Genomic DNA, 27327 nt, shown 5'->3' on the forward strand with positions numbered 1-27327 from the left:
GCTTTTATAAAGCCGTTTTCCAGTTCCACAATCAATTCTCGTGCCCATGTAAACAGCTCGGAAAGTCTAGTTATTTTTACGTCTTTGCGTATCTACTGAACAACAGCTGTCACTCCACAGCTGACAGCTATCAATCGGCGTTGCAAGTGTACTGTCAGTTGGTAGCTGGCAACTGGCAGGCAGCGTGGCAACAGTTTAGCCATAGCTGACAACTTCAACTACTACTTAGACACTATATTGTGGCAGTCAGCCTCAACTGTAAACAAATTAGGAAAAGAGGACAAAGCATTTCACAGAACGTAAGACTTTTTTTCCCAAAGGAAACAATTCTGGCAGAGGAGGTTTACCTTTTACAAGGTGGCACATGAAAAGTCCTCATTTGTTTACGCTCACAGCAGTTACACAATATAGTGTCAGAGTAATAGCAAGTAATTGTAATTCAAGTACAGGCAGGCCATATTTTTAACTGAGAGGACAGAATATATTATAAGGAAAAGAAATTAGCTTTAGAGATCATTTTAATTTTTGTAACAAATAAATCAATTCCAACAGAATTCAGTTAATAATTAATTTGTGAATGATAGAAGCCAGAAACAAAATTCCTACAGAGTTATAGTTCAGATACAGTCACTGAGCATCTACAAAGAAAAATGTTTTCTTCTTTATTATAGTTGAGCCTGTAGGAATAATAATGGAATCCTAATGTGATGGTTGAGGGTGCTTCTGCTGACACAATTTTGAAAAGTTGGGATCAATTCTTGACAGCTGGAGATGGATGTCCAGTTCCGCATCTAGATAGCTTCATACTTAGTTTTGTGGGCACCATAGATTGAGAATCCATATTCACACATGTATGTTGTGGCAAACAGAAGAAGTACACTTTTTGCCTTTTCAACAAGGGTGTAGTATTTCTTGTTATCCAAACGGATCCAAAAGTTTGAGTAACCATCAATGTCGAAACTTGATTTCAAGGTAGGGCCTGTGGCAATTTCTATCAACAACTCATATTCATTTGATGATAGAATGTTCGGCTTTTTGGATACAGTGAATGTGTTGACCACCCATTCGTATTTCTGCATCTACTCATCTTCAGATGTTGGGAAATAATGCTCAAACAATGACATCAAGCGCCCATGTTTTGTTTTTCAAAAACTCTTTGAGAAGAGGAAAACCCTTGACCTCCCCCTCCTTGACACACTGCCCAAAAATTGATTTTCCTCTTGAATGCTCGAACTTTGTCAATAGCAATGACCTTTGTTTCACTTTGCCCTTAGAGTGAAATATTCATTTCATTCATTTTGGAGAAAATATCCGACGAATAGGCAAGTATACACTGCCAATTTTCGTCTTTAATAAGGTCTGCTAATTTGGTGTTATGCTCCAAAAGGAAAGCTAAGATTTCCAATCTTAATTCGTACAACCGAGAGAGTGCATTCCCACGTGAGAGCCACCTCACTTCTTTGTTGAGAAGCAGGGAACGATGAAGGCTTCCCACATCTTCACACAGTATTGTGAAAAGTCTTGACTTCAAAGGCCTTGATTTTAAGTAGTTAATGATTTGAATGGATTTGTCTAAAACTTTCTTGAACGAAACAGGCATTTTTTTCATAGCTAAAGTGTATCTGTGGAGAGCACTATGACTACTGCTGCAATTCTTGGCATTTTCTTTTATTTTTGTTATTGCTCCAACTGTAGCACCTGTCATAGCTTTTGCACCATTTGTGCACACATCTAAGCAATTAGACCATGAAACTTCGTTAGTCCTTAAAAAATCATCCAATACACGGAATATTTCAGCACCTGTTGTGTTGGCTGGTAGTGGTCTGCACAATAAGAGGTCCTCCTCAAAACCTCCAGAATATTCATAACGGACAAAAGCCAATAAAATCACTAATCCTGCAACATCAGTGGATTCATCTATCTGCAGAGAAAATGAATTGTGTTGGTTGTGAGAAACAAGAGTGTCTTTCACATCTTTTGACATGTCAACAAAGCATCTCTTGACAGTATTGTTTGATAATGGCACCGAAGATACAAGCTTTCTGCCTTTTCGTCTAGCATGCAAGAAACAGTATCATTAACACACGGCTTTATGAGATTTTCTGCAATTGTATGAGCTTTGCCAGTTTTTGCCACTCGATAACTAACCAAGAAAGAAGCTTTTAATGAATTTTTATTAATTGTTTTTGCATGAGTTTTCATGCAATACTGAGAAGCAGCTAGTTCAGCACTCTTCCTTCTGAAGAAATCGATGTCTTTAGCATGGAAATCCCGGTGAGTGCCTTCAAAATGATGGCGCAATTTAACTGGAACCATCGAACTGTTCGGAAGGATTCACGCACAAATTACACACTGAGCTTTACCCTCCTTTGTCTCCATAAAGCCCATTTCTAAATAGCTTTCATTGTACTTGCGCTTCTTCGTTATTGCACTTCCACAGGATATTGCAACCAGTGGAGTACTTGCAGCGTTTTCACATAATAAAACCGGCTGTGGAGCTTTTGTGATTGTTCTCCCTTTGGTCGTCCTCCCTCCTCATTCATTTCAACTGGAAACTTCCCTTGTTGTGAAGGCAATGGAGAAACTACACCCTTATTCAATGATCCTGACTTCAGCCACTGATCCATGTTAGAAGTAATAAACTGGTCAACGACTTATGAAGTAGGTAGTGCAGTGACAAAGCAAGTTTAACATTTAATGATGCCTGGGGCCGCATACGTGCCAGCGAGTGCTGTGGTTGGTCGCCGAAGCTCGCCCCATGCATGCGTTAAAGGTTTCAGCGCATCTAGCGCCGTGAGCTAGCGCACAAACGACCCTCGTATTGTTGCGAAACAGTCAATCACAGAAGCCACATTCTCCGGCACTAAACTGTGTACCGTATTTACTCGAATTTAAGCCGCACTCAAATCTAACCCGAACCTGAAAAATGAGACTCGAAATCGAGGGAAAAAAATTTTCCCGAATCTAAGCTGCACCTGAAATCTGAGACTCAAAATTCAAGGGGAGAGAAAAGTTTTAGGCCGCACCTCCAAATCGAAACAAAGTTGGTCCATTGTAATATGAGACACAGTTTAGGTCGAATGAATGACGATACAGCTATAGCAGTTTGGTTCGAGTCGTAAGCTTAGCAGTTAAGCTTCACCAGGTAGCCGTTGCTATGCGTCAGGCACTTCGTCCGTATTTATATGGGTACCCTTCCTTTTTCACGTGTTTCGTCTGGTTTGAATTGATTGCTTATTTTTCTTTGATCTGATAAGTGCCGTTCTCATTGTTATAGGTGTTTACGTCACTCAGAGCTGAAAATGCATTACTGTACTGTGTCATGCATTGTTTGTTGCATTCTGATAATGAGTGTTTACGACCTGTCGCCGCTCGCGGCTACCGCCGCTTACAATTAAAAAAAAAAAGGGAGGAATCGTCTCATTAGTGAAACAATGGCAAGAGACTGCTTTCTTTGATAATGATCAACAAGAACCAAATAATAGACTGCGTATGATAGAAGATGTTCTGAACGAGAGTTTAGCGAAAATTTTTCTCCGTTTGAAAATCTTTGCAGATGCCTCTTTAGTACATTACATTCTGCACAGAAATTAGAGTCATCTTAGATTTAAAAATCTAATCAATTGCCGTGCTTCATTTCTGACTGTATCACTATTCGGCATAAGAATAATATGAATATAAACATGACATGATATGTATATTCTTCCGCGTTTGCTGTTGTCTCACTCTAGTTTCGTAGTTTATTAGGCAGCCGGGATTTAAATGAGATAGCAGCAAACACGAAAGAATACATGGCAAAATGTTTATATTCGTATTATTATTATGGTGGAGAGAATACTGCATGTGATTCACAATTCATAAGTTCCTATTAGCAACCATCTCTTCTCACAGGTAGGCAAAATTCAGAACGCAGAGTTGGCCATATTGGGAAACATCCCAAACAGTCTTGCCAGTCGGATTTTCGTAGTGCATTGAAATGCTGCTACATTCGAAGATGAACAATACGGAATTTGTATTTACTTCATTGGATAATGTATGAAAATGCAGTGGTCGAAACTCAGGGCGGAGAAAAAAAGCTCGTCTTCCACCTTTTTTTAATTTATTTACTGACGCAGAGGTTTTGGTGCCAGTTTTTGTCTTTGTGCCTGCGAAGCGCTACATATATTCGACGACAGAAGTTAGTTGTGGCGGCACCTACCAACATTTTTCAGAACTTCCGCGTTGCACTCGATTCTAAGCCGCAGGCGGTTTTTTGGATTACAAAAACCGGAAAAAAAGTGCGGCTTAGATTCGAGTAAATACGGTAAGTGTTCTCACTTATGAACCGCAAAGGCTGCTTGGGAATATGACCTGAAGTAAAAGTGCACATGTTTTCCACACGAAAAAAATAGTGATTAATTTGGTTTTCACATTTCTATTCAATAATTTTACTCATTATTTTACACGATTTGGTAAAAGGTGGCTGCGGAGCCCCTAGAAAGAGCTGGTGGACCCCTAAGGGGTCCGTGGACCACATGTTGGGAAGCCCTGATTTAGAGAAAGCTTTTGACAAAACTGGCTGGATTACACTCTTTAAAAATTTGAAGTTAGTAGGAATAAAATACAAAGAGCAAAAGATTATTTACAACTTGTATAGAAACCAGACTGTGGTTACAAAAGACAAAGGGCATGAAAGCAAAACAGCACTTAAGAAGGGAGTTAGACAGCTGTGTAGCATCTCAGCAATGTTATTCGACCTTTATATTGAGCAAGCAGTAAAGGAAACGAAGGAGAAATTAAGAAAGGAAATTGAGGATCAGAAAGAGGAAATAAAAACTTTGAGGTCTGTCAATGACATTGTAATTCTGTTGAAGATTGCAAACGAGTTAGAAGAGCAGTTGAATGAAAGGGATAATGCCCTGAAAAGAAATAAGGTCAAACCCACAAAAGTATAATGAGAGTAATGGAATGCAACCAAATTAAATGAAGCAACACTAAGAAAATTATATTTTGAAATGGCACACTAAAAGTAGAAGATCAGTTTTGTTATTTAAATTTAAGCGTTAGAAAGTATTTTCTGCATATATTTGTCTGGAATGTAGCCTAGTATGGAAGTGAAACATGGATGATAAGTAGTTCAGACAAGAGGAGAATAGAAACTTTTGAAATCTGATGCTACAGAAGAATCCTGATGGATAAATGAGTAAGTAATGAGGAGGAACTGAATGGAATTGGAGAAAAAAAGAGACATAAGGGACAACTTGACTAAAAGAAGGTTTTGGTCGACAGGACACACATGAGGCATCAAGAAATCATCAATTCGGTACTTTGTTGAAGGGAGGGGGAGTGAATAAGAATTTTAGAGAGAACCAGGGAACAAGGCATAAATATAGAAAAAGCGGGTACAAATGCCTATACATTGTGCAGAGGTGAAGAGGTTTCCACAGAATAGACACTAATATGACTAGTATTATGTGGCAGTTAACTTCTGTCACTTACTTGTTGCCACATTGGCTGCCTGCTACTGATCGGTTATAGGTGACACAAATACGCCAGTCACTTCACAAATGCTGTAATGTGTAACACAAAGTAATGTTGGAAGAGTTCACCGTGAGGTATCACAGAAATGTGTTAAGTTCTGCTGACAGCTGATTTTAAGTCACCAATGACTGAACTGTGGCAGACAATGCATTTTACAGTCACAAATTTAAACTCATGTCCTAACATAACAACCACCCTGTGCTGTGCAGTGTATCCAAGAGAATGGTGGTCGACAAGCTGCTGCGGAACTAAAATCGTGATCACTTTATTCACAGCAATTAAAGCTAACCTCAATAAGCAAACTCAGTTTCAGCACTAAAGTCAAAATACAGTTTATCACTATCATTGGTTACCAGAAACTATCCTCATGCTGACTACACGAGCTGCCCCATCATCAACTGATGAACAGTCACGGTTGGCACTTGGTTGCAAATTATAGGTGTCACAGGAAGATTGTAAATGAAAAAGTAATGATAGGAAGAAAAAAAGAGCTATTTAAAAAGTCAATAAGATGATGAAAATGACAGAACAAAGTATTATAAATGAAAATATTACATTTTAATTAATTACCTGAATAAAATTAATAATCAAAGTATTTTGATTAGATTTAGAAATAAAAATAATATTACTACCTTTGACAAGATTCGAACATACGACTTTTTATACATCACATTTGTACATGAACTGCAGCACTGTGCCACTATCTTGAGTTAGGTTATTACATCTGTGAGTGTAACAACTCTGTATGTGAGACTGAATGGCATCTCGTGTAAAAGGATCATCATTGTGTGTGTGTTTTCTTGTTTTTGGTAACATTACGACATGTGATGAAATGTGAAATAAAAGGCCCAGACTCAGGATGCAGGATCCAAACTCATCGAGGAAGCCGGACAAGAAATTGGAAGTGAGCTGAACAGTTGTCACAGTTTGATTCGGGCATGATGAAGAAGTACTCTGACTGGAGGAAACCACCTCCAACGCATGAAGTGACAACTATCAAGCAGTTTTAATTAGACTATAGGATGGAGAGCTGCATCAAACCTGTCTTCAGACTAATGATAGAGCTGCATAACAAGTGAGTTACCTCGAGCCGCCTCCAGCGATGCACATTGAGCGGGTTCTGCAGCTCCTCTTCCAGGGCCCGGCACTTGAGCTTCTCGTGGGTCAGATTCCGCTCCAGGTGAAGGATCTCCTGTCTCAGGTCACTCATGTTGTTCACTTTGGTTGTCATCTGCGTCTTCTCCTGCCTACAAAACAAATGCCGACCACCCAAAACATCTGCAGTTAGTGCTGACAGTGATAGTGAAAAAAACTGTTGGCCTCAATAACTCAACATGAGCACTATAGCTTTGATGTATTAAATCCATAATTATTAATCATTCCCTCTGTCACTACTGGTCATGATAACATTATGTTGTTACAACATTAAAATACGTGGGGTCCCAAAAAGGGATTTCACCAAGGAAGTATTAGTGATAACCTGATGCAATTGTGATTTTATGCTTCTCTCATGACTAGTGTGTGTAGTGACTCATTTGTTTACCTTCACTTACTTTCAGTTGCCAGTGACAACACGTAAACAGCAAGGAGGGTAGAAACATGTCATTGGAGCAAAGAAACTGGATTTTAAAGTATTAATGGAAATGTGAAAACATGAAAGAAGAGCAGAGAGTATGGCAGGCAGAGTCTCATATGGCAACACCGTCACATTTAACAATTATAAAATTACCTGACAAATCTGAGAGGGAAGGAAATGTGTGTGATCTCGAGAAGGAAACGCATGACAGGAACAAATCAGTAGAGGATCAAAGAGGCCTAGTGGTACAAGCTTTCACAAAAACCCCAAAGAAGCCTGTACGGCAAGGTGCACGTAATTCTGGTGTAAGCAAATGAAGTGTTCAGTGCCTTTTGAAGCAGGCTGCTTCCCACAATGAATGAGTATGATCTGGACAGGCATCATGAATTTTGTGAATCGTTTTGCAAATAATGAACAGCTGACTCTTGTCACTAGTCTGATAAGGCAATATTTAAATTGAATGGAACCATCAATCACCATAACTATGTGTTTGGGGCTAGAGATAAACCCCACATTACAGAAGATCAAACTGTTAATCTTACTGTGTTACCAATGTGGTGTGGTAAGTCTGTCAGAGAATTTGTTGGACATCCTTTGTTTGAAGGAACAACCATGTTGCAGGAACAAATTGCACCTGCTGTTCACCAAATGTACCAAAATGATGATTTTTTTTCTCAACAAGATGATGCACTGTCACATTACAATTGTGAGAAATGTGTTGAAAGACGCCATTGTGGGGAACCCTGAAGCACACCGTCTATACTGCAAAGCCGCGTATGCTGAATGACAAGAGAGGGTTGACAGTGACTGCCTCTGAATCCATTCCAGTGGCAACTAAAGAATATCAAAGTGCATATTCTATGTTCAATCATCAGAGAGATGAAAATGTGACATGTTGAAATATGTGGGTACAGAACTGAAGAACAGAATAAATCACTCAATAGAGCAAGTGCAAAGAATCCCATACTAATCTGATGGGATGCCTGCTCAATTCTGTTCTCTTCTAGCACTAGTTAACTTCAGGTTTCTGTGTCAATGGACCACGCCGCATGACTGTAGAAAGGAACAGACCTTCCCAGTGTATAAGAACTATCATGAGACTCATGTGCACAACCTATCCCAAATCGTAGTCATCAATCTTTCCTCTCCCACATCCACACCGGCTGTTCAGAGCATCCTCCTACAGGCCAACCGCAAATCAGAACAGCATGCCACCCTCCACCTCAAAAAACTATCCAATCTCCTGGTTTCCCACCTCCGGAAAGGCAACTCACACACCCTCCACAACCTTTCCAACAAACCTCAACTTCCTCTCATTTCACACAGACCCAGTCTCTCCCATCTACTAAATCACCCACTTCCAGCTCCACTCCCCCTTACACCTCAAAATTCTAGTCAACACAATCTGGAACCACAACACCCCAATTCAGTAGTTAACCTTACCCCCAAACCTCTCTCCCAATCCAAAACCTCTGTCCTATCCAAAGGCCTCACCTTCAGCCCCACTCCCAGATTCAACCAAACTGCCCTTGTCAAAGATTTACTGTCCAACACTCATAGTCTCTGCTGGAAATATCACTTTGCCACGAAGAAAAATAATCCTGATCCCACTCCTAATGATCCAACTCCCCAAGACACTATCCAAATTGAACCCTGCCTGGAACAGTTCCAACCCCCATCACAGCAGGACCCACCTCCTCTTCCTCAAAATCACCCTCTCCAAACCTTCCAGGAATTCCTGACTTCCAGCCTTGCCTCTCAATCTTTCTCAAAAAACCTTAATCCTACTCCCAACATCACCACAGCTGAAGCCCAGGCTATCCGTGATCTGAAAGCTGACCGATCCACCATCATTCTTCCAGCTGACAAGGGTTCCACGACTGTGGTACTTGAATATCGGGAGTATGTGACTGAGGGACTGCGTCAGCTTTCCGACAACACTACATACAAAGTTTGCCAAGGTAATCCTATTCCTGACGTCCAGGCGGAGCTTCAAGGAATCCTCAGAGCCTTAGGCCCCCTACAAAACCTTTCACCTGACTCCATCAACCTCCTGACCCCACCGACACCCCGCTCCCCTATCTTCTACCTACTTCCTAAAATTCACAAACCCAAACATCCCGGCCGCCCCATTGTAGCTGGTTACCAAGCCCCCACAGAACGTATCTCTGCCTACGTAGATCAACAACACCTTCAACCCATTACATGCAGTCTCCCATCCTTCATCAAAGACACCAACCACTTTCTCGAACGCCTGGAATCCTTACCCAGTCTGTTACCCCCAGAAACCACCCTTGTAACCATTGATGCCACTTCCCTATACACAAATATCCCGCACGTCCAGGGCATCGCTGCAATGGAGCACTTCCTTTCACGCCGATCACCTGCCACCCTACCTAAAACCTCTTTCCTCATCACCTTAGCCAGCTTCATCCTGACTCACAACTTCTTCACTTTTGAAGGCCAGACATACCAACATTTAAAGGGAACAGCCATGGGTACCACGATGGCCCCCTCGTATGCCAACCTATTTATGGGTCGCTTAGAGGAAGCCTTCTTGGTTACCCAGGCCTGCCAACCCAAAGTTTGGTACAGATTTATTGACGACATCTTCATGATCTGGACTCACAGTGAAGAAGAACTCCAGAATTTCCTCTCCAACCTCAACTCCTTTGGTTCCATCAGATTCACCTGGTCCTACTCCAAATACCATGCCACTTTCATTGACGTTGACCTCCATCTGTCCAATGGCCAGCTTCACACATCCGTCCACATCAAACCCACCAACAAGCAACAGTACCTCCATTATGACAGCTGCCACCCATTCCATATCAAACGGTCCCTTCCCTACAGCCTAGGCCTTCGTGGCAAACGAATCTGCTCCAGTCCGGAATCCCTGAACCATTACACCAACAACCCGAAAACAGCTTTCGCATCCCGCAACTACCCTCCCGACCTGGTACAGAAGCAAATAACCAGAGCCACTTCCTCATCCCCAGAACCTCCCACAGAAGAACCCTAAAAGTGCCCCACTTGTGACAGGATACTTTCCGGGACTGGATCAGACTCTGAATGTGGCTCTCCAGCAAGGATACAACTTCCTCAAACCCTGCCCTGAAATGAGATCCATCCTTCATGAAATCCTCCCCACTCCACCAAGAGTGTCTTTCCGCCATCCACCTAACCTTCGTAACCTCTTGGTTCATCCCTATGAAATCCCCAAACCACCTTCCCTACCCTCTGGCTCCTACCATTTTAACTGCCCCCGGTGTAAAACCTGTCCCATGCACCTTCCCACCACCACCTACTCCAGTCCTGTAACCCAGAAGGTGTACACGATTAAAGGCAGAGCCACGTGTGAAAGCACCCACGTGATTTACCAACTGACCTGCCTACACTGTGACGCATTCTATGTGGGAATGACCAGCAACAAACTGTCCATTCGCATGAATGGACACAGGCAGACAGTGTTTGTTGGTAATGAGGATCACCCTGTGGCTAAACATGCCTTGGTGCACGGTCAGCACATCTTGGCACAGTGTTACACCGTCTGGGTTATGTGGATACTTCCCACTAACACCAACCTATTCGAACTCCGGAGATGGGAACTTGCCCTTCAATATATCCTCTCTTCCCATTATCCACCAGGCCTCAATCTCCGCTAATTTCAAGTTGCGGCCACTCATACCTCACTTGTCATTCAACAACATCTTTGCCTCTGCACTTCCGCCTCGGCTTACATCTCTGCCCAAACTCCTTGCCTTTACAAATGTCTGCTTGTGTCTGTGTATATGCGGATGGATATGTGTGTGTGTGCGAGTGTATACCTGTCCATTTTTCCCCCAAGGTAAGTCTTTCCACTCCCGGGATTGGAATGACTCCTTACCCTCTCCCTTAAAACCCACATCCTTTCATCTTTCCCTCTCCTTCCCTCTTTCCTGACAAAGCAACCGTTGGTTGCGAAAGCTTGAAATTTTGGGTGTGTGTTTATGTGTTTTTTTATTGTGCCTATCTACCAGCACTTTCCCGTTTGGTAAGTCAAGGAATCTTTGTTTTTAATATATTTTTCCCATGTGTAATGTTTCTTTCTATTTTATTTATATTTAATAGATCATTTACATGTAACAGAAACAGATAAGAATCCATCAACATTTCGCCCTCCCACCCCCCCCACCCCCCCTCCCCACCCCCAACCCCTCCACCCTCCCACCCACCACCACTCTGCTTCCAGTCACAAACTTTGTTAACTATTGTATTATTTACTTATTTATTTATTTTGCGACATGTTTTGAGGGAATACTTCATCTTCAGCCTAAATAGCATTACAAAGACAATCTCACAAAAAGATCATAGTCTTTTCATAAATACAAAGAAATAGTGGTTGCTGGTGAATTCAATGTAGATTTCCTTAAAGACTCTCCCAATAAGAAGTTATTTGAGTTAGTAACACTATCATTCAACTTGTAAAGTTCCCCACTAGGATAGCCACTTGCTCACAAACAGCCATTGATAATATCTTTATAGAAAAGTCCAATGAACAAAATTATATTACAAAACCAATAGTCAATGGCCTCTCAGACCATGACATGCAGTTCCTTCTGTTAAATGTTAATACTGAACAGGATATAAAATCTGCTAAATCTGAGCTCAAGAGGGTAATCAGTAAGCCAAAAATTGATTATTTTAGGACACTCCTCAGAGACATTCACTGGACTCATGTTTACAGTGCTCATGGCATGAATGAAAAATATAACATTTTTGCTAATAAAGTGCTTACCTTATTTGAACACTGCTTTCCCCCAAAACTTACCAAGGTTAGAGCAAAGTCTACAAAGAAGCCATGGATTACTCAAGGAATAGGGGTATCTTGTAAAACAAAAAGAAAACTGTATCTGCCAATCCGAAACATTTCCAATGTTGATGCTATAGCACATTATAAGAAATACTGCAAAATATTAAAGACTGTAATACAGATGTCAAAGCAAATATATTACAAGGAAAAGATAGTCATATCAGATAACAAAATAAAGACAATATGGGATATAGTGAAGGAGGAGACCGGTAGAACCAGACATGAAGAGGAACAAATAGCATTAAGAGTAAACGATACATTGGTGACAGATGTGTATAGTGTTGCAGAACTTTTTAGCAAACATTTTATAACTGTTACTGAAAAGATGGGGTTGTCAGGTTCGGTAGATGCTGCTATAGATTACCTTAGACCAGACATTTCAAGTAACTTCCATATAATGAATTTGACCCTCACTACCCCAACAGAAATAATGTCCATCATAAAATCTTTAAAATCAAAAACATCTAGTGGGTATGGTGAAATATCAACAAAGTTAATTAAAGAATGTGATTCTGAGCTAAGTAACATATTAAGCTATCTGTGTAACCAGTCGTTTATCAGTGGAATATTTCCTGAATGGCTGAAATATGCTGAAGTTAAGCCACTGTTTAAGAATGTAGATAAAGAAATAGCATCAAATTTCCGTCCAATTTCACTGTTGCCAGCATTCTCAAAAATTTTCGAAAAAGTAATGTACAGTCGTCTTTATAACCATCTTATCTCAAATAACATACTGTCAAAGTCACAGTTTGGATTTCTAAAAGGTTCTGATATTGAGAAGGCTATCTACACTTACAGTGAAAATGTGCTTAATTCATTAGACAAAAAATTGCAGGCAACTGGTATATTTTGTGATCTGTCAAAGGCATTTGACTGTGTAAATCACAATATCCTTTTAAGTAAACTAGAATATTATAGTGTAACAGGAAATGTTGCAAAAGGGTTCAAATCTTATATCTCTGGCAGGAAACAAAGGGTGTTATTAGGAAAGAGACATGTATCAAGCTATCAGGCATCATCCAACTGGGAACTAATTACATGTGGGGTCCCACAAGGTTCCATTTTGCGGCCCTTACTTTTTCTTGTGTATATCAATGACCTTTCATCAGTAACATTACCAGATGCCAAGTTTGTTTTGTTTGCCGATGATACAAACATTGCAATAAATAGCAAATCAAGTGTAGTCTTAGAAAGATCAGCCAATAAAATATTTGTGGACATTAATCACTGGTTCCTAGCCAATTCTTTCTCACTAAACTTTGAAAAAACACACTACATGCAGTTCAGAACTTGTAAGGGGTGTCCCAAGAGTATATGTCTAACATACGATGACAAGAAGATAGAAGAAGTGGACAATGTTAAATTCTTGGGATTACAGCTTGATAATAAATTCAACTGGGAGGAGCACACCACAGAACTGCTGAAGGGTCTTAACAAATCTCTGTTTGCAATGCGAATTTTGTCAGACATAGGGGATATAAAAATGAAAAATCTGGCATACTATGCTTACTTTCATTCCATAATGTCATATGGGATTATTTTTTGGGGTAATTCATCAAGCCAAGCTAAAGTTTTCCGGGCACAAAAACGTGCAGTAAGAATTATATGTGGTGTGAACTCAAGAACATCCTGCAGAAGCCTGTTTAGGGAACTAGGGATACTAACTACTGCTTCCCAATATATTTATTCCTTAATGAAATTTGTCATTAAAAATATATCACTTTTTCAAACCAACAGCTCAATTCATGGAATCAATACTAGAAATAAGAATAATCTTCACAAGGATTTAAAGTCACTTAGTCTTGTACAAAAAGGTGTGCATTATTCAGGAACACACATTTTCAATAACTTGCCAGCAGCCATAAAAAGCTTAACAACCAATGAAATTCAGTTTAAGAGAAGCCTAAAGGATTTATTGGTGGCCAACTCCTTCTACTCCATTGATGAATTTCTTAGTAAAACCAACTGATTTGTATATAAGTACAACATAACTTCTGCACAATTTCAGTGCAGTAATGTGTTCGTTGAGAATTTGTGTGTGTGTGTGTGTGTGTGTGTGTGTGTATGTGTGTGTGTAAGTATAATCTAACTTCTGCACCATTTCAGTGCAGTAATGTGTTCATTGTAAATAAGTATTACAGTAGTTGTATTACATGTTTATTACCTTATAAATACACAAATAAATACACAAATATTCCGCATGTCCAGGGCCTCGCTGCGATGGAGCACTTCCTTTCACGCCGATCACCTGCCGCCCTACCTAAAACCTCTTTCCTCATTACCTTAGCCAGCTTCATCCTGACCCACAACTTCTTCACTTTTGAAGGCCAGACATACCAACAATTAAAGGGAACAGCCATGGGTACCAGGATGGCCCCCTCGTATGCCAACCTATTCATGGGTCGCTTAGAGGAAGCCTTCCTGGTTACCCAGGCCTGCCAACCCGAAGTTTGGTACAGATTTATTGATGACATTTTCGTGATCTGGACTCACAGTGAAGAAGAACTCCAGAATTTCCTCTCCAACCTTAACTCCTTTGGTTCCATCAGATTCACCTGGTCCTACTCCAAATCCCATGCCACTTTCCTTGACGTTGACCTCCACCTATCCAATGGCCAGCTTCACACGTCCGTCCACATTAAACCCACCAACAAGCAACAGTACCTCCATTATGACAGCTGCCACCCATTCCACATCAAACGGTCCCTTCCCTACAGCCTTGGTCTTCGTGGCAAACGAATCTGCTCCAGTCCGGAATCCTTGAACCATTACACCAACAACCTGAAAACAGCTTTTGCATCCCGTAACTACCCTCCCGACCTGGTACAGAAGCAAATAACCAGAGCCACATCCTCATCTCCTCAAACCCGGAACCTTCCACAGAAGAACCCCAAAAGTGCCCCACTTGTGACGGGATACTTTCCGGGACTGGATCAGATTCTGAATGTGGCTCTCCAGCAGGGATACGACTTCCTCAAATCCTGCCCTGAAATGAGATCCATCCTTCATGAAATCCTCCCCACTCCACCAAGAGTGTCTTTCCGCCGTCCACCTAACCTTCGCAACCTCTTAGTTCATCCCTATGAAATCCCCAAACCACCTTCCCTACCCTCTGGCTCCTACCCCTGTAACCGCCCCCGGTGTAAAACCTGTCCCATGCACCCTCCCACCACCACCTATTCCAGTCCTGTAACCCGGAAGGTGTACACGATCAAAGGCAGAGCCACGTGTGAAAGCACCCACGTGATTTACCAACTGACCTGCCTACACTGTGAAGCGTTCTATGTGGGAATGACCAGCAACAAACTGTCCATTCGCATGAATGGACACAGGCAGACAGTGTTTGTTGGTAATGAGGATCACCCTGTGGCTAAACATGCCTTGGTGCACGGCCAGCACATCTTAGCACAGTGTTACACCGTCCGGGTTATCTGGATACTTCCCACTAACACCAACCTGTCAGAACTCCGGAGATGGGAACTTGCCCTTCAGCATATCCTTTCTTCTCGCTATCCGCCAGGCCTCAATCTCCGCTAATTTCTAATTTCAATTTGCCGCCGCTCATACCTCACCTGTCTTTCAACTTCATCTTTGCCTCTGTACATCTGCCCCGACTGACATCTCTGCCCAAACTCTTTGCCTTTACAAATGTCTGCTTGTGTCTGTGTATGTGTGGATGGATATGTGTGTGTGTGCGAGTGTATACCTGTCCTTTTTTCCCCCTAAGGTAAGTCTTTCCGCTCCCGGGATTGGAATGACTCCTTACCCTCTCCCTTAAAACCCATATCCTTTTGTCTTTCCTTCTCCTTCCCTCTTTCCTGACGAGGCAACCATTGGTTGCGAAAGCTAGAATTTTGTGTGTATGTTTGTGTTTGTTTGTGTGTCTATCGACCTGCCAGCGCTTTTGTTTGGTAAGTTTCATCATCTTTCTTTTTAGATATATTTTACCTTATAAATAAATAAATAAAACTTTTTTATTTTAAATTCAGTTCATTAGTATTTGTAAAATGACTCTTAGTGTTCATTAAAGAATGACGATCATTCCACTTGGGACCTGTGGAATAATACATTAGCTTATTTGTTTTAGTTGTAAATATTTGTCATGTATTGTTGTTTTTCTGACATGTTCCACATCCTGGAGGACCTCCTCACTACAGATCAATTGGAATGAAAGTAAATCTAATCTAATCTAATCTTTGTTCTTCTGGCGTAACTAGTGGTTTACTGAATCAAAAACATTTGTCATACCTGCAACTTTTCTCCTCTTATCTGAGGGTGAGCTGCTTTATTTGACAGTAGTTATTCTCTTATTTTTGGCCAAACTGCATTTTGCAAATATTTTCTGGAATAATTCTTTGCAGGAAATGTGCCATGGTTCACAGATATTACAAGAAAATCATTTTCGTGTAATACTAAGAGTATGATAATGAACAAACATTTATTTGCTTCCAATTTAAATCTACATGGCCACCAGTAAGAACGTAAAAATTGGCATTGAAACTTATAGAAACTATTTTTCTTTATGAGTGACAATACTAATGACAGACTCATTTAAAATTAAAACCCAACCTATCCCCTTATTCCTTCCTGACGAAGGTTCTAATACATCCTAGTCACTAAAATTAGTGTTTTCACTTGAAATGAGTCTATTGGCACCTGCAAAAGGTAAGCACACAAAAATGTTTTGTCCGCATCGGTAGCCATTTCCCCTAGCGTCAAAATAGTTCATGACAGGATACACATAAAGTGAGAATTGCTTTAAAAGTGCAGAATGTTTGACAGACATGGTTTATACACCTCTGCAGTTGTTTAATAAGCCATTGGAAAGAAAACAGTGAATACCATTAGCAAATTTGATTGTTTACAGAGACCTTTACAGAGGGCAGATGTATCACTATGAATGAAATTTAAAGAAAAGGTGCAATACAAAACCTGAAATGAGTCGAAGCTTGGCACGCAAGAAGTGCCTTTTAGGTTCCATGTTTATTGAACATAAGACCACAAAGTTCAGAGAAGAATTATCACCCAAAGCTTCCTTCCAAACTTATAAAATGAAGGAGACATTGTTTTTTAATTATTATAATGGTTGGCTTCACACTGCTCATATAACTATGGATAAACTTGGATATTTGAGTGAGAAAGTCTTCTATACCCTCACAACAGTCCCAACTTGGTACCCTCTGACTATCATCTATATGATTCTGTGAACAGCTGCAAGGCTAAAGCTATGAGAAACTGCGGGATATACAGAAAGTAATACACCAATGGTTTTTGGAAGTTAGAACAGATTCATACCTGATGGGAACTTTTACACATACACAATAGTAGCAGAGAAACTGAATTTTGTTCTCATGGGAATCCACAGCCTCAATATGTTTTAAGTTAGAAAACACAGTCCAAACAGGCTGTTACCATATTTACTCGAATCTAAGCCACACCTGAAAAATGAGACTTGAAATCAAGGAAAAAAAAAATCCCGAATCTAAGCTGCACCTGAAATTTGAGACTCGAAATTCAAGGGGAGAGAAAAGTTTTAGACCGCACCTCCAAATCGAAACAAAGTTGGTCCATTGTAACATGAGACACAAGTTAGGTCGAATGGATGAAGATACAGCTACAGTAGTTTGGTTCGAGTCGTAAGCTTAAAAGATAAGCTTTACCAAGTAGCCATTGCTATGTGTCAAGCACTCTGTCCTTATTTGTATGGGTACCCTTTCTTTTTCACATGCTTCATCTGGTTTGAATCAATTGCTTATTTTGCTTTGATGTGGTAAGTGCCGTTCTCTTTGTTATAGGTGTTTACGTCACTCTAAGCTGAAAATGCGTTACTGTACTGTGTCACGCATTGTTTGTCGCATTATGATAATGAGTGTTTACAACCTGATGCTTTTGAGCGCTCTACCACCGCTTTCCTAAAAAAAAAAAAAAGAGGAGAGAGAGAGAGAGAGAGAGGAAATATCTCATAAGCGAAACAATGGCAAGGGACTGTTACTTACACTGCAGCTTTCTTTGATAATGATCAACAAGAACGAAATAGTAGATTGTGTATGACAGAAGATGTTCTGAAGGAGATTTAGCGAAAATTTTTCTCCGTGTGAAAATATTTGCAGGCGCCTCTTATTACATTACATTCTGCACACAAATTAGTCATCTTAGATTTAAAAATCTAGTCAGTTGCTGTGCTTCATTTTTGACTGTATCACTATTCAGCATAAGAATAAAAATGACATGATATGTATATTCTTCCGCATTTGCTGTTGTCGCACTCTAGTTTCATAGTTTATTAGGCAGACAGGATTTAATTGGACAGCAGCAAACATGAAAGAATATGTGGCATAACGTTTACATTCTTCTACTTTATTTACTGACGCAGAGGTTTTGGCGCCAGTATTTATCTTTGTGCCTGCAGAGCATGCTTGTGTAGCGCTACATATATTCGACGGCAGAAGTTAGTTGTGGCGGCACCTACCAACATTTTTCAGAACTTCCGCTTACTTTGCAATCGATTCTAAGCCGCAGGGAGTTTTTTGGATTACAAAAACCGGGAAAAAAGTGCAGCTTAGATTCGAGTAAATATGGTATATGAAACTTCCTGGCAGTTTAAAACAGTGTGTCAGGGCAAGACTCAAACTCAGGACCCTTGCCTTTCATAATCACGTGCCTTACTGACTGGGCTACCCAAGCTCAATGCACGACCCATCCTCGGAGCTTTACTTCCACCAGTACCTCATCTCCTACCTTCCAAACTTCACAGAACCTCTAGCACAAAACTTGCAAGACAAATACTCCTACAAGAAAGGATATCTCTGCAGGTCGTGAGTTGTGCTCACATAGCTCAGTTGGTAGAGCACTTGTCCACGAAGAGCAAAGGTCCTGACTTCGAGTACCAGTCTGGCACACAATTTTAAACTGCTAGGAAGCTCCATATCAGTACAAACACAACTGCAGAGTGAAAAGTCATATATTTTGACAGTTAATTAAATAGACAGCACGTAAGTAAAGATACACATCACTTTCACATGTGTGTGTAGCACAAATATAATCTGATTATTACTAATGGATGTATGAAAATGACTAACAGTGAAAGTTAGCTAACGGCATCGACAATAAAACAGCCTGTTTGGATCGCATCTTCTTTCTCAAACAAAACAGACTATATTGAAAAGTGACAGCGAGATTGTACTCAAATAATGTCATGGTTTATTAAAAACTAAAAATTAATATTCATAACAAAGGGTTATGAGCCACGCTCCGGCTCATCTCGGTGCCATTGACAGGTTGGCGTCACGAACTGGGATTATCGTCTATCGTTTTCTTCCTCTGTTCACTGGTGCCACTACATTTGCTCACTTTGTCTGTGCTTCTGTGGCATTAGCAGAGCTTATCGATAGCAAGTACTGTGGTACTATCTTCGGAGTGACCTCTAGTATCTCCAGGTCGTCGTGTGTCAGCTAGTTGGCTTAGGAAGGAGGAGCAGTAAGGTCCGCACAGCGCCAGTACTCGCCAGGACAGCTGGTGATACGTGTACTGCCCAATGGAAGGACATGGTCACGAGAGTGCACGACCATGTCAAGATCCAGATTCAGCAAGTTTAAGTTGAATGGATCTTAATTTTGGGTAGCGCAACCTTCACTGGTGTGTGTGTGTGTGTGTGTGTGTGTGTGTGTGTGTGTGTGTGTGTGTGTGTGTCCATCCATGGAAGTGACCTCATTGCAATAAGCTGTCAGTCGACAAGTCCTACTGGCACCTTCCCTTGCCTGACTTGAGCGGAGACGACCATTGGTTGGTCATTCGGTCAGTTGTCTCGTGTGTTTGCATCAACTTGTGGTTCGTGCTTGTTGTTTCACAGTGACTGTTGTTAGCATTGTTTGAGTTGTTGGTGAAATTGTTTTTGAGGGTCCATGTGTATCTAGTGTGTTTGTCGATCAGTTATTTTAACGCTGTCTGTATACTGCATTTGTGGAGTGGTTCCTTCTGCCTTTCGGTGTTTTAAAAGCTGGATTCTACAGATGCAGTGCTGTCTGTCACTTTGCCCTCACCTGAATTATTCCATCATTGTACTGGTTATCAGATGTAAGGTCGATTTGGTAAGACGGTTGGTCGGCGTTTAAACTGACCCTAATTTGAGTTGCCATCCTGTTACTTGAGCATAACACTTGGCTGCCTGTCTCACCGTACGCAGCTACAGGGACTTTTCTCAGGTCGATCCGTGGAGCACTGTCTGTGGATGACTCCCTTCTTTATTTGGTCTGATTGTGTCAACTGTTTAAAAATAATATTTTGTCGAAATGATTCAGCCGACAGGTACTTTGAATTCTTCTTAATAAGGCCTTTAGCCATCAGTGTAGCTTTTGGCACAGTCAATTTATTGGTGATTGTTTTAAAATTTATTTTGGTATTTTAATGTGTAATTGTCTTCCTCATTTGTAATTCAGGCCTTCAGCCATTAATTGTGGTGAAGTATTGTTCCAGGCCTTCATCCAACAAAAAATTTGAATTCTTTCTTAGTAAGGCCTTCAGCCATCAGTGTAGCTTGAGTCACAGTCAATTTTTTTTAAATGACTGTTTTACTATTATTTTGGTATTTTCAATGTGTAGTTGTCTTCCTCACTTGTAATTCAGGCCTTCAGCCACTAATTGTTCTTAAGTATTGCTCGTGGCCTTCAGCCGACAAATAATTTGAATTCTTCTTAAGAAGGCTTAGAGCCGTCAGAGCAGCTTGTGTTAGTCTTTTTTTTTTTAAATGGTTGTTTTTAAAAAATTATTTCCTTAAATATAGTGTACACGTTTACTGTGCAACCGACGGTAACTGACGAGGCCTGCCCACACCTTTTCCTGCCTTCCCTAAGTACCCACGTCTCAGTGGTAGCAGAGCTAGGTTACGATTGTAATATTTCCATTCCAGTTACCGTCGGTTCGAAGTGTAACTACGTCAGTGTTGCACGATATTTGTCTTTGCTATTTGGTCATTTCAGGTGACCGACGCCAATGCCAGTCAGGCATCGGCCTGTCGAGGAGCGGCCACCTCATTACGAGCTGGCAATTCGGCCCCGGACATCCTCCAGTCATTCGATGTCACACCGGACGCTGTGGGTGAGACGGAAGCAGCCACTGAGTTTCGGCTTAAGCCTACTAGGGGTCTCGAGGACTCCGTCGACTTTCTCGAAGGCACTCGACCTAGTGGCAGACAGTTAGACAGGGTGCGGGCACAGTTAATGCACTTAACCAAATGGAAAGCGGATGAGGACTGGGGAATAGGACCTGCTATCTTCAGGGTGGCATGTGAGCCAGCCCGGGAATAATGTGCTTATGTCTTCTGAGGGGTTAGGTGCAGCATTTGCTAAATTCTCTGATCCCCTGCTGTGTTTGTTTCGAGACATCACCTTATTTGCCTTACATTTGTTTTTGAGTAGGTGGCCAACCTTTTGCTGCCCTTTAAATTCTGACAGTTCCTTTGCATTGTTCGGCTTCGGATAGTTCTCGAAGTCGGTCATCTCGTGAGACTTAGCTCGGTACCCTCTTCAGTGCAGGGATGTCGGGTTGCCTGTGGGCACGGATGCGTCCATGTGGGTATCTCGATTCTTTTCATCATCGAGCTGAATCGGTCATCTTGCGGGACTTAAGTCGGTCCTTTCCTTTCACAGAGATGTCGAGTTGCCAGTCAGCAGGTGTTACCTCTGCCCGGTTGAGTCCACACAGGAATCTCACTCGGGGCTTTCTCGTAGCCATTGTCTTTCACCTTCCTTAAAGAGCTGCTGGTCGATTTCATTTTGAGATGTGAACCCCGGGTTGCTGTTTGAAGGGAGGAGGTCGAGCCGTGCTCCGACTAGTGTTTGTGCCGTCGATAATATGGTGTCGTGTATTCGGATTGTGAGCTCTCGTTTGCTTAGTCCGTTCACTGGTGCCACTACGTTTGCTCACTTTGTCTGTCCGTGAGTGGCAGCAGCGGCATTTATCGACAGCGAGTACTGTCGTACTATCTTTGGAGTGACCTCTAGTATTTCCGGGTCATCGTGTGTCGGAGTTCAGTTGGGACGGAGCAGCAGTGAACTCCGGCAGCGCCAGTACTCGCCGAGGGAGCTGGCGATATATGCACTGCCCGATGGAAGGATGTGGTCGCGAGAGTGCACGACTGCGTAGAGGTCCGGATTCGACGAGTTTAATTTAAATGGATCGTTATATTCGAGTAGTGCAACTTTCACTTGTGTGTGTGTCCATCCGTTGAAGTGTCCTCGTGCCTTCAAGCTGTCAGTTGGCAGTTTTATACTCCAACGTTTCCCTCGCCTTACTCGATTGGCAACGACCGACGGTCGGTCGTTCGGTCGGTCGTCTCAGTGGATGACATGTATCTGATTTTTTGACCGTTTCTGTGTTCTTAACATTCGTGTCTACGTGCAATTTGTCTTGTCACTGTATAGTGACTGTTTTAGAATTGTTTTAGTTGTTTATGGAATTATCTTTGCGGTTCCGTGTGCATGTAGTCAGATTTTGAATAGGCAGTTTGGTCTTAACCCTGTCTGCGTACTAGGATTTGGCTGAGCCAACTTGTGTAATTAAATGCTTGTCATTTGACGATGTTAACTGTCATTCTATCGTGGTATCGGTTATCATCGTGGTATCGGTTATCGCACTTTAGATGGATATTGGGAGTGTGTTGGTCGGTGTTAAGCTGTTCCTAGTTTGAGCTGCCATCCCTTTAAGTAAGCATAACTCTTCACTGTGGATCACTCCCTTCTTTATTTGATCTGATTGTGTCAATTGTTTAAAAATAATATTTTGTTTAAATGATTCCTATTGCTTATGGCCTTCAGCCAACAAATGATTTGAATTCTTCTTAATAAGACCTTCAGCTGTCAGTGTAGCTTGTGTTAGTCAATTTTTTGAAGAATGACTGTCTTTAAAAAAATTGTTTCCTTAGATTAAGTGTATGTGTTTACTGTACAACCAACGGCAACTGATTATGTCCCATCCACACCTTTTCCTGCTTTTTCTAAGTCCCACCATTGGTTGTTGCCAAGCAAGTCAGGCAAGGGAAACGTCAGAGTATAAAACTGCCAACTGACAGCCTGATGGTGTGCACTGAAACGTGGGACTTAGAAAAAGCACGAAAAGGTGTGGACGGGGCCTAATCCATTACCATTGGTTGCACAGTAAACACACACACTACTTAAGGAAATAATTTTTTAAAAACAATCATTTAAAAAAAAATTGACTAACACAAGCTACACTGACGGCTGAAAGCCCTATTAAGAAAGAATTCAAATTATTCGTCGGCTGAAGGCCACAAGCAATACTTTAGAACAATTAGTGGCTGAAGGCCTGAATTACAAATGAGGCAGACAATTACATGTTCAAAAATACCAAAATAATTTTTGAAACAGTCATTAAAAATTGACTGTAACACAAGCTATACTGGCATCTGAAGGCCTTGTTAAGCAGATAAGACGAATTCAATTCATTTGTTGGCTGAAGGCCACTAGGAATAGGAATAATTTAAACAAAACATTATTTTTAAACAATTGACACAATCAAATCATATAAGAAGGGAGTGATCCACTGACATTGCTCCAAGGATCGACCGGAGAAAAGTCCTTACAGCTGCGTAAGCGGTGAGACAGGCAGCCAAGAGTTATGCTCACTTAACAGGATGGCAACTCAAAGTAGTGACAGCTTAAATGCTGACCAACACACAAGCAAAATCCACCTAAGATGCGATAACCGATACCGTGATAGAATAACAGTTAACATCGTCAAATGACAAGCATTTAATTACACAAGTTGGCTCAGCCAAATCCTAATACGCAGACAGGGTTAAGACCAAACTGCCTATTCAAAATCTGACTACATGCACACGGAACTGCAAAAGACAATTCCACAAACAACTCAAAACAGTGCTAAAACAGTCACTACGCAGCAACGAGATGAATTGCACATAGACATGAACGTTAAGAACACAGAAATGGTCAAAAGACCAGATACACGTCATCCACTGAGACGACCAACCGAATGACCGACCATCGGTTGTTGCCAAGCAAGTCAGGCAAGGGAAACGTCAGAGTATAAAACTGCCAACTGACAGCCTGATGGTATGAGGTCACTTCGACGGGTGGACACATACATAAATGAAAGTTGCACTACTCGAATATTATGATCCATTCAACTTAAACTCACTGAATCCGAACCTCTATGTGGTCGTGCACTCTCGCGACCACATCCTTCCATCGGGCAGTGCACATATCGCCAGCTCCCTCAGCGAGTACTGGTGCTGTCTGACCTCACTGCTGATCTGTCCCAAATGAACTCCGACACATGATGACCTGGAAATACCAGAGGTCGCTCCAAAGATAGTACCACAGTACTCGCTCCCGATAAATGCCACTGCTGCCACTCACAGACAGACAAAGCGAGCAAATGTAGTGGCACCAGTGAACGGACTAATCAAATGAGAGGTCACAATCCGAATACATGACGCCAACATGTCAACGTCACAAACACGAGCCAGAGCACGGTTCAGGTTACCCCTTACTTTCAGTATCACATTTATACACTGCTGCAACAAATGTAGAAACCTCATTAGTCCCTGCATGCTAGGCAGTATATTTAAGCAGCTCACTAGAAATGTCTACAGCACTGTGTGCTTCCACTTTGTGATACTCAAATTAGCGGTTATTGTAGCCTGCCCACCTGAGAGTCTGGACCTCCAGCTTGAGCAGTTTGATATCTTCCGTGCGCTGCTCATACTCGGCATCACCCTTGGTCACAGTCCCCTCCAGCAGTTTGATCTTCTCGTGCAGAATCAGTCGCTCATCATTTCTTCGTACCAACTGGGTACCCAGGATGTCACGCTCATTGAGGATCTGTGACGGGGAAAACCACATTAAGATACATGCTTTCACATTTTGTTAAGCCTTACTAATAGAAAGTGTTTCCTTATGCTTACACAAATACTACAATATTATTATTTCAAGTAATAGGATAGTGACAATGCCAGAAGGTTGTGGGACAATACGGGAAGACCTGCAGAGGTTGGCTTGACCCTCAATATAAATATTCTGAGGTGACAAAAGTCAAAGGATACCTCCTAATATTGTATCAGAGCTCCTTTTGCTCAGCCTAGTGCAGCAACTCGACATGGCACAGACAACAAATCATTGTATGTACCCAGCAGAAACAGTGAGTCACGTTCCCTCTATAGCCATCCATAATTGCTATTTTGTGCACAAACGGACTTCTCAATCATGTCCCATATATGTTACATGGAATTCATGCTGGGCAACCTGAGTGGGCAACTCATTCTCTCAACCATTCTTCAAATCAATCGTGAATAAATGTGGCCCAGCGATATTGTTGTTTGGAAACGTGAAGTCCGCGAATGCAAATGGTCCCCAAGTAGTTAAACATAACCTTTTCTAGTCAATGATTGGTTCAGTTGGACCAGAGGACTCAGTCCATTCCATGTAAGCACAGCTACCACCACCAGCTAGTACAATGCCTTGTTGATAACCTGCGTACATTGTTTGCTGAGGTCTACACCACACTCACACTGTACCATCATCTGCTCTTACCATCTGAAATCAGGACTTATCTGAGCAGGCCAAGGTTTTCCAATCATCTAGGATCCAACCAATGCAGTCACGAGCCCAGGAGGTATGCTGCAGGTGATGGTGTGGTGCTAGCAAAAGCACTCACATCGGTCATCTGCTGCCATAGTCCATTAATGTCAAATTTCACCACACTGTCCTAATGGACACATTCCTCTTATGTCCCACATTGATTTATGTGGTTATTTCATGCAGTGTTGCTTGTCTGTTAGCACTGACAAATCTACGCAAATGCCACTACTCTTGATCACTGAGTAAAAGCTGTCAGCCACTGTGTTGTCCACAGAGAGAGGTAATGCTTGGAATTTGGTATTCTCGGCACGCTCCTGACACTGTGGATCTCAGAATACTGAATTCTGTAATGATTTCTAAAATGGAATGTCCCAAGCATCTAGCTCCAGCTACCATTCCATGTTCAAAGTGTGTCAAATCACATCATGTGGCCATAATCACATCATAAACGTTTTCGTGTGAATCACCTCAGTACAAATGACAGTTCTGCCAATGCACTGCCCTTTTATACCATGTGTATGCAATACTGCTCCCACTTGTATATGTGCATATTGCAATCCCATATGATGTAATGAACATACATAGGTGGAAACTGCACACTGTTGGTTTTAAATCACTGCAAACAGTAATCTGCAGCTCATGTTCTAGTGGTTAATGTTGCTGCATCTAGATGGTGCGGTCTCGGGTTTGAGTCCCAGCTGAGCTGGAGATGGACTGTGCGGCTGATCCTGGTGGAGGTTCGAGTCCTCCCTCGGGCATGGGTGTGTGTGTTTGTCCTTAGGATAATTTAGGTTAAGTAGTGTGTAAGCTTAGGGACTGATGACCTTAGCATTTAAGTCCCATAAGATTTCACACACTTTTTTTTTTTTTTTGAGCTGGAGATTTTCTTCTCTCAGGAACTGGGTGTTTGCGTTGTCCTACTCATTCATCTCATCTTCACTGAAGTGAATGTCACCAAAGTTGTGTCAAATACAAACACCAAAAAAAGTTTTGCATCACCTCGATTCCAGGAGTTCTGGAACCTGTACAGAAAGTTGGAATAGAGATTAACATAAACATCATTTCTGCCCTTTTTATTGCACACGAAAACCACACATTGCATGCTGTACTACCATACAGTGAGACCTTCAGAGGTAGTGGTCCAGATTGCTGTACACACCAGTGCCTCTAACACCCAGTAGCACGTCCTCTTGCACTGATGCATGCCCTTATTCATCGTGGCATACTATCCACATGCTCATCAAGGCACTGTTGGTCCAGATTGTCCCACTCCTCAACAGCGATTCAGCATAGATCCCTCAGAGTAGTTGGTGGGTCACATCACCCATAAACAGCCCTGTTCAATCTATCCCAGGGATGTTCGATACGATTCATGTCTGGAGGACTCTAGTCGAGTGATGCTGTTATCGTGAAGGAAGTCATTCACAAGTTGTGCATGATGGGGGCGTGAACTGTCATCCACGAAGATGAATGCCTCACCAATATGCTGCCAATATGGTTGCAGGATGGCATTCATGTATTGTACAGCTGTTATGTTGCCTTCCATGACCACTAGTGGCATATGTCGGCCCCACATAATGCCACCCCAAAACAGTAGGAAACCTCCACCTTGCTGCACTCGCTGGACAATGTGTCCAAGGCATTCAGCATGACCAGGTTGCCTCCAAACACTTCTCCAACAATTGTTTGGTTGAAGGAATATGCAACACTGATGGTGAATAGAATGTGATGCCAATCCTGAGTGGTCCATTCGGCATGTTGTTCAC

The 27327-nt window shown here is 41.7% G+C and overlaps 1 protein-coding gene across 1 annotated transcript in view; it reads right to left on the minus strand.

Moving 5' to 3' along the window:
- The window catches only part of LOC126425216 (cilia- and flagella-associated protein 58-like), a gene marked incomplete at its 5' end in the record, with an annotated part of 256944 nt that overhangs the window by 61260 nt on the left and 168357 nt on the right, over positions 1-27327 (minus strand). The window contains 2 exons of the mRNA XM_050088172.1: positions 6605-6767; positions 24633-24805. Coding sequence (XP_049944129.1) covers positions 6605-6767; positions 24633-24805 — 336 coding nt within the window. The remainder of the gene's footprint in view (positions 1-6604; positions 6768-24632; positions 24806-27327) is intronic.

The sequence above is a fragment of the Schistocerca serialis genome, chromosome 10 (assembly GCF_023864345.2).
Source record: "Schistocerca serialis cubense isolate TAMUIC-IGC-003099 chromosome 10, iqSchSeri2.2, whole genome shotgun sequence".
NCBI classification, from domain to species: Eukaryota; Metazoa; Arthropoda; class Insecta; order Orthoptera; family Acrididae; genus Schistocerca; species Schistocerca serialis.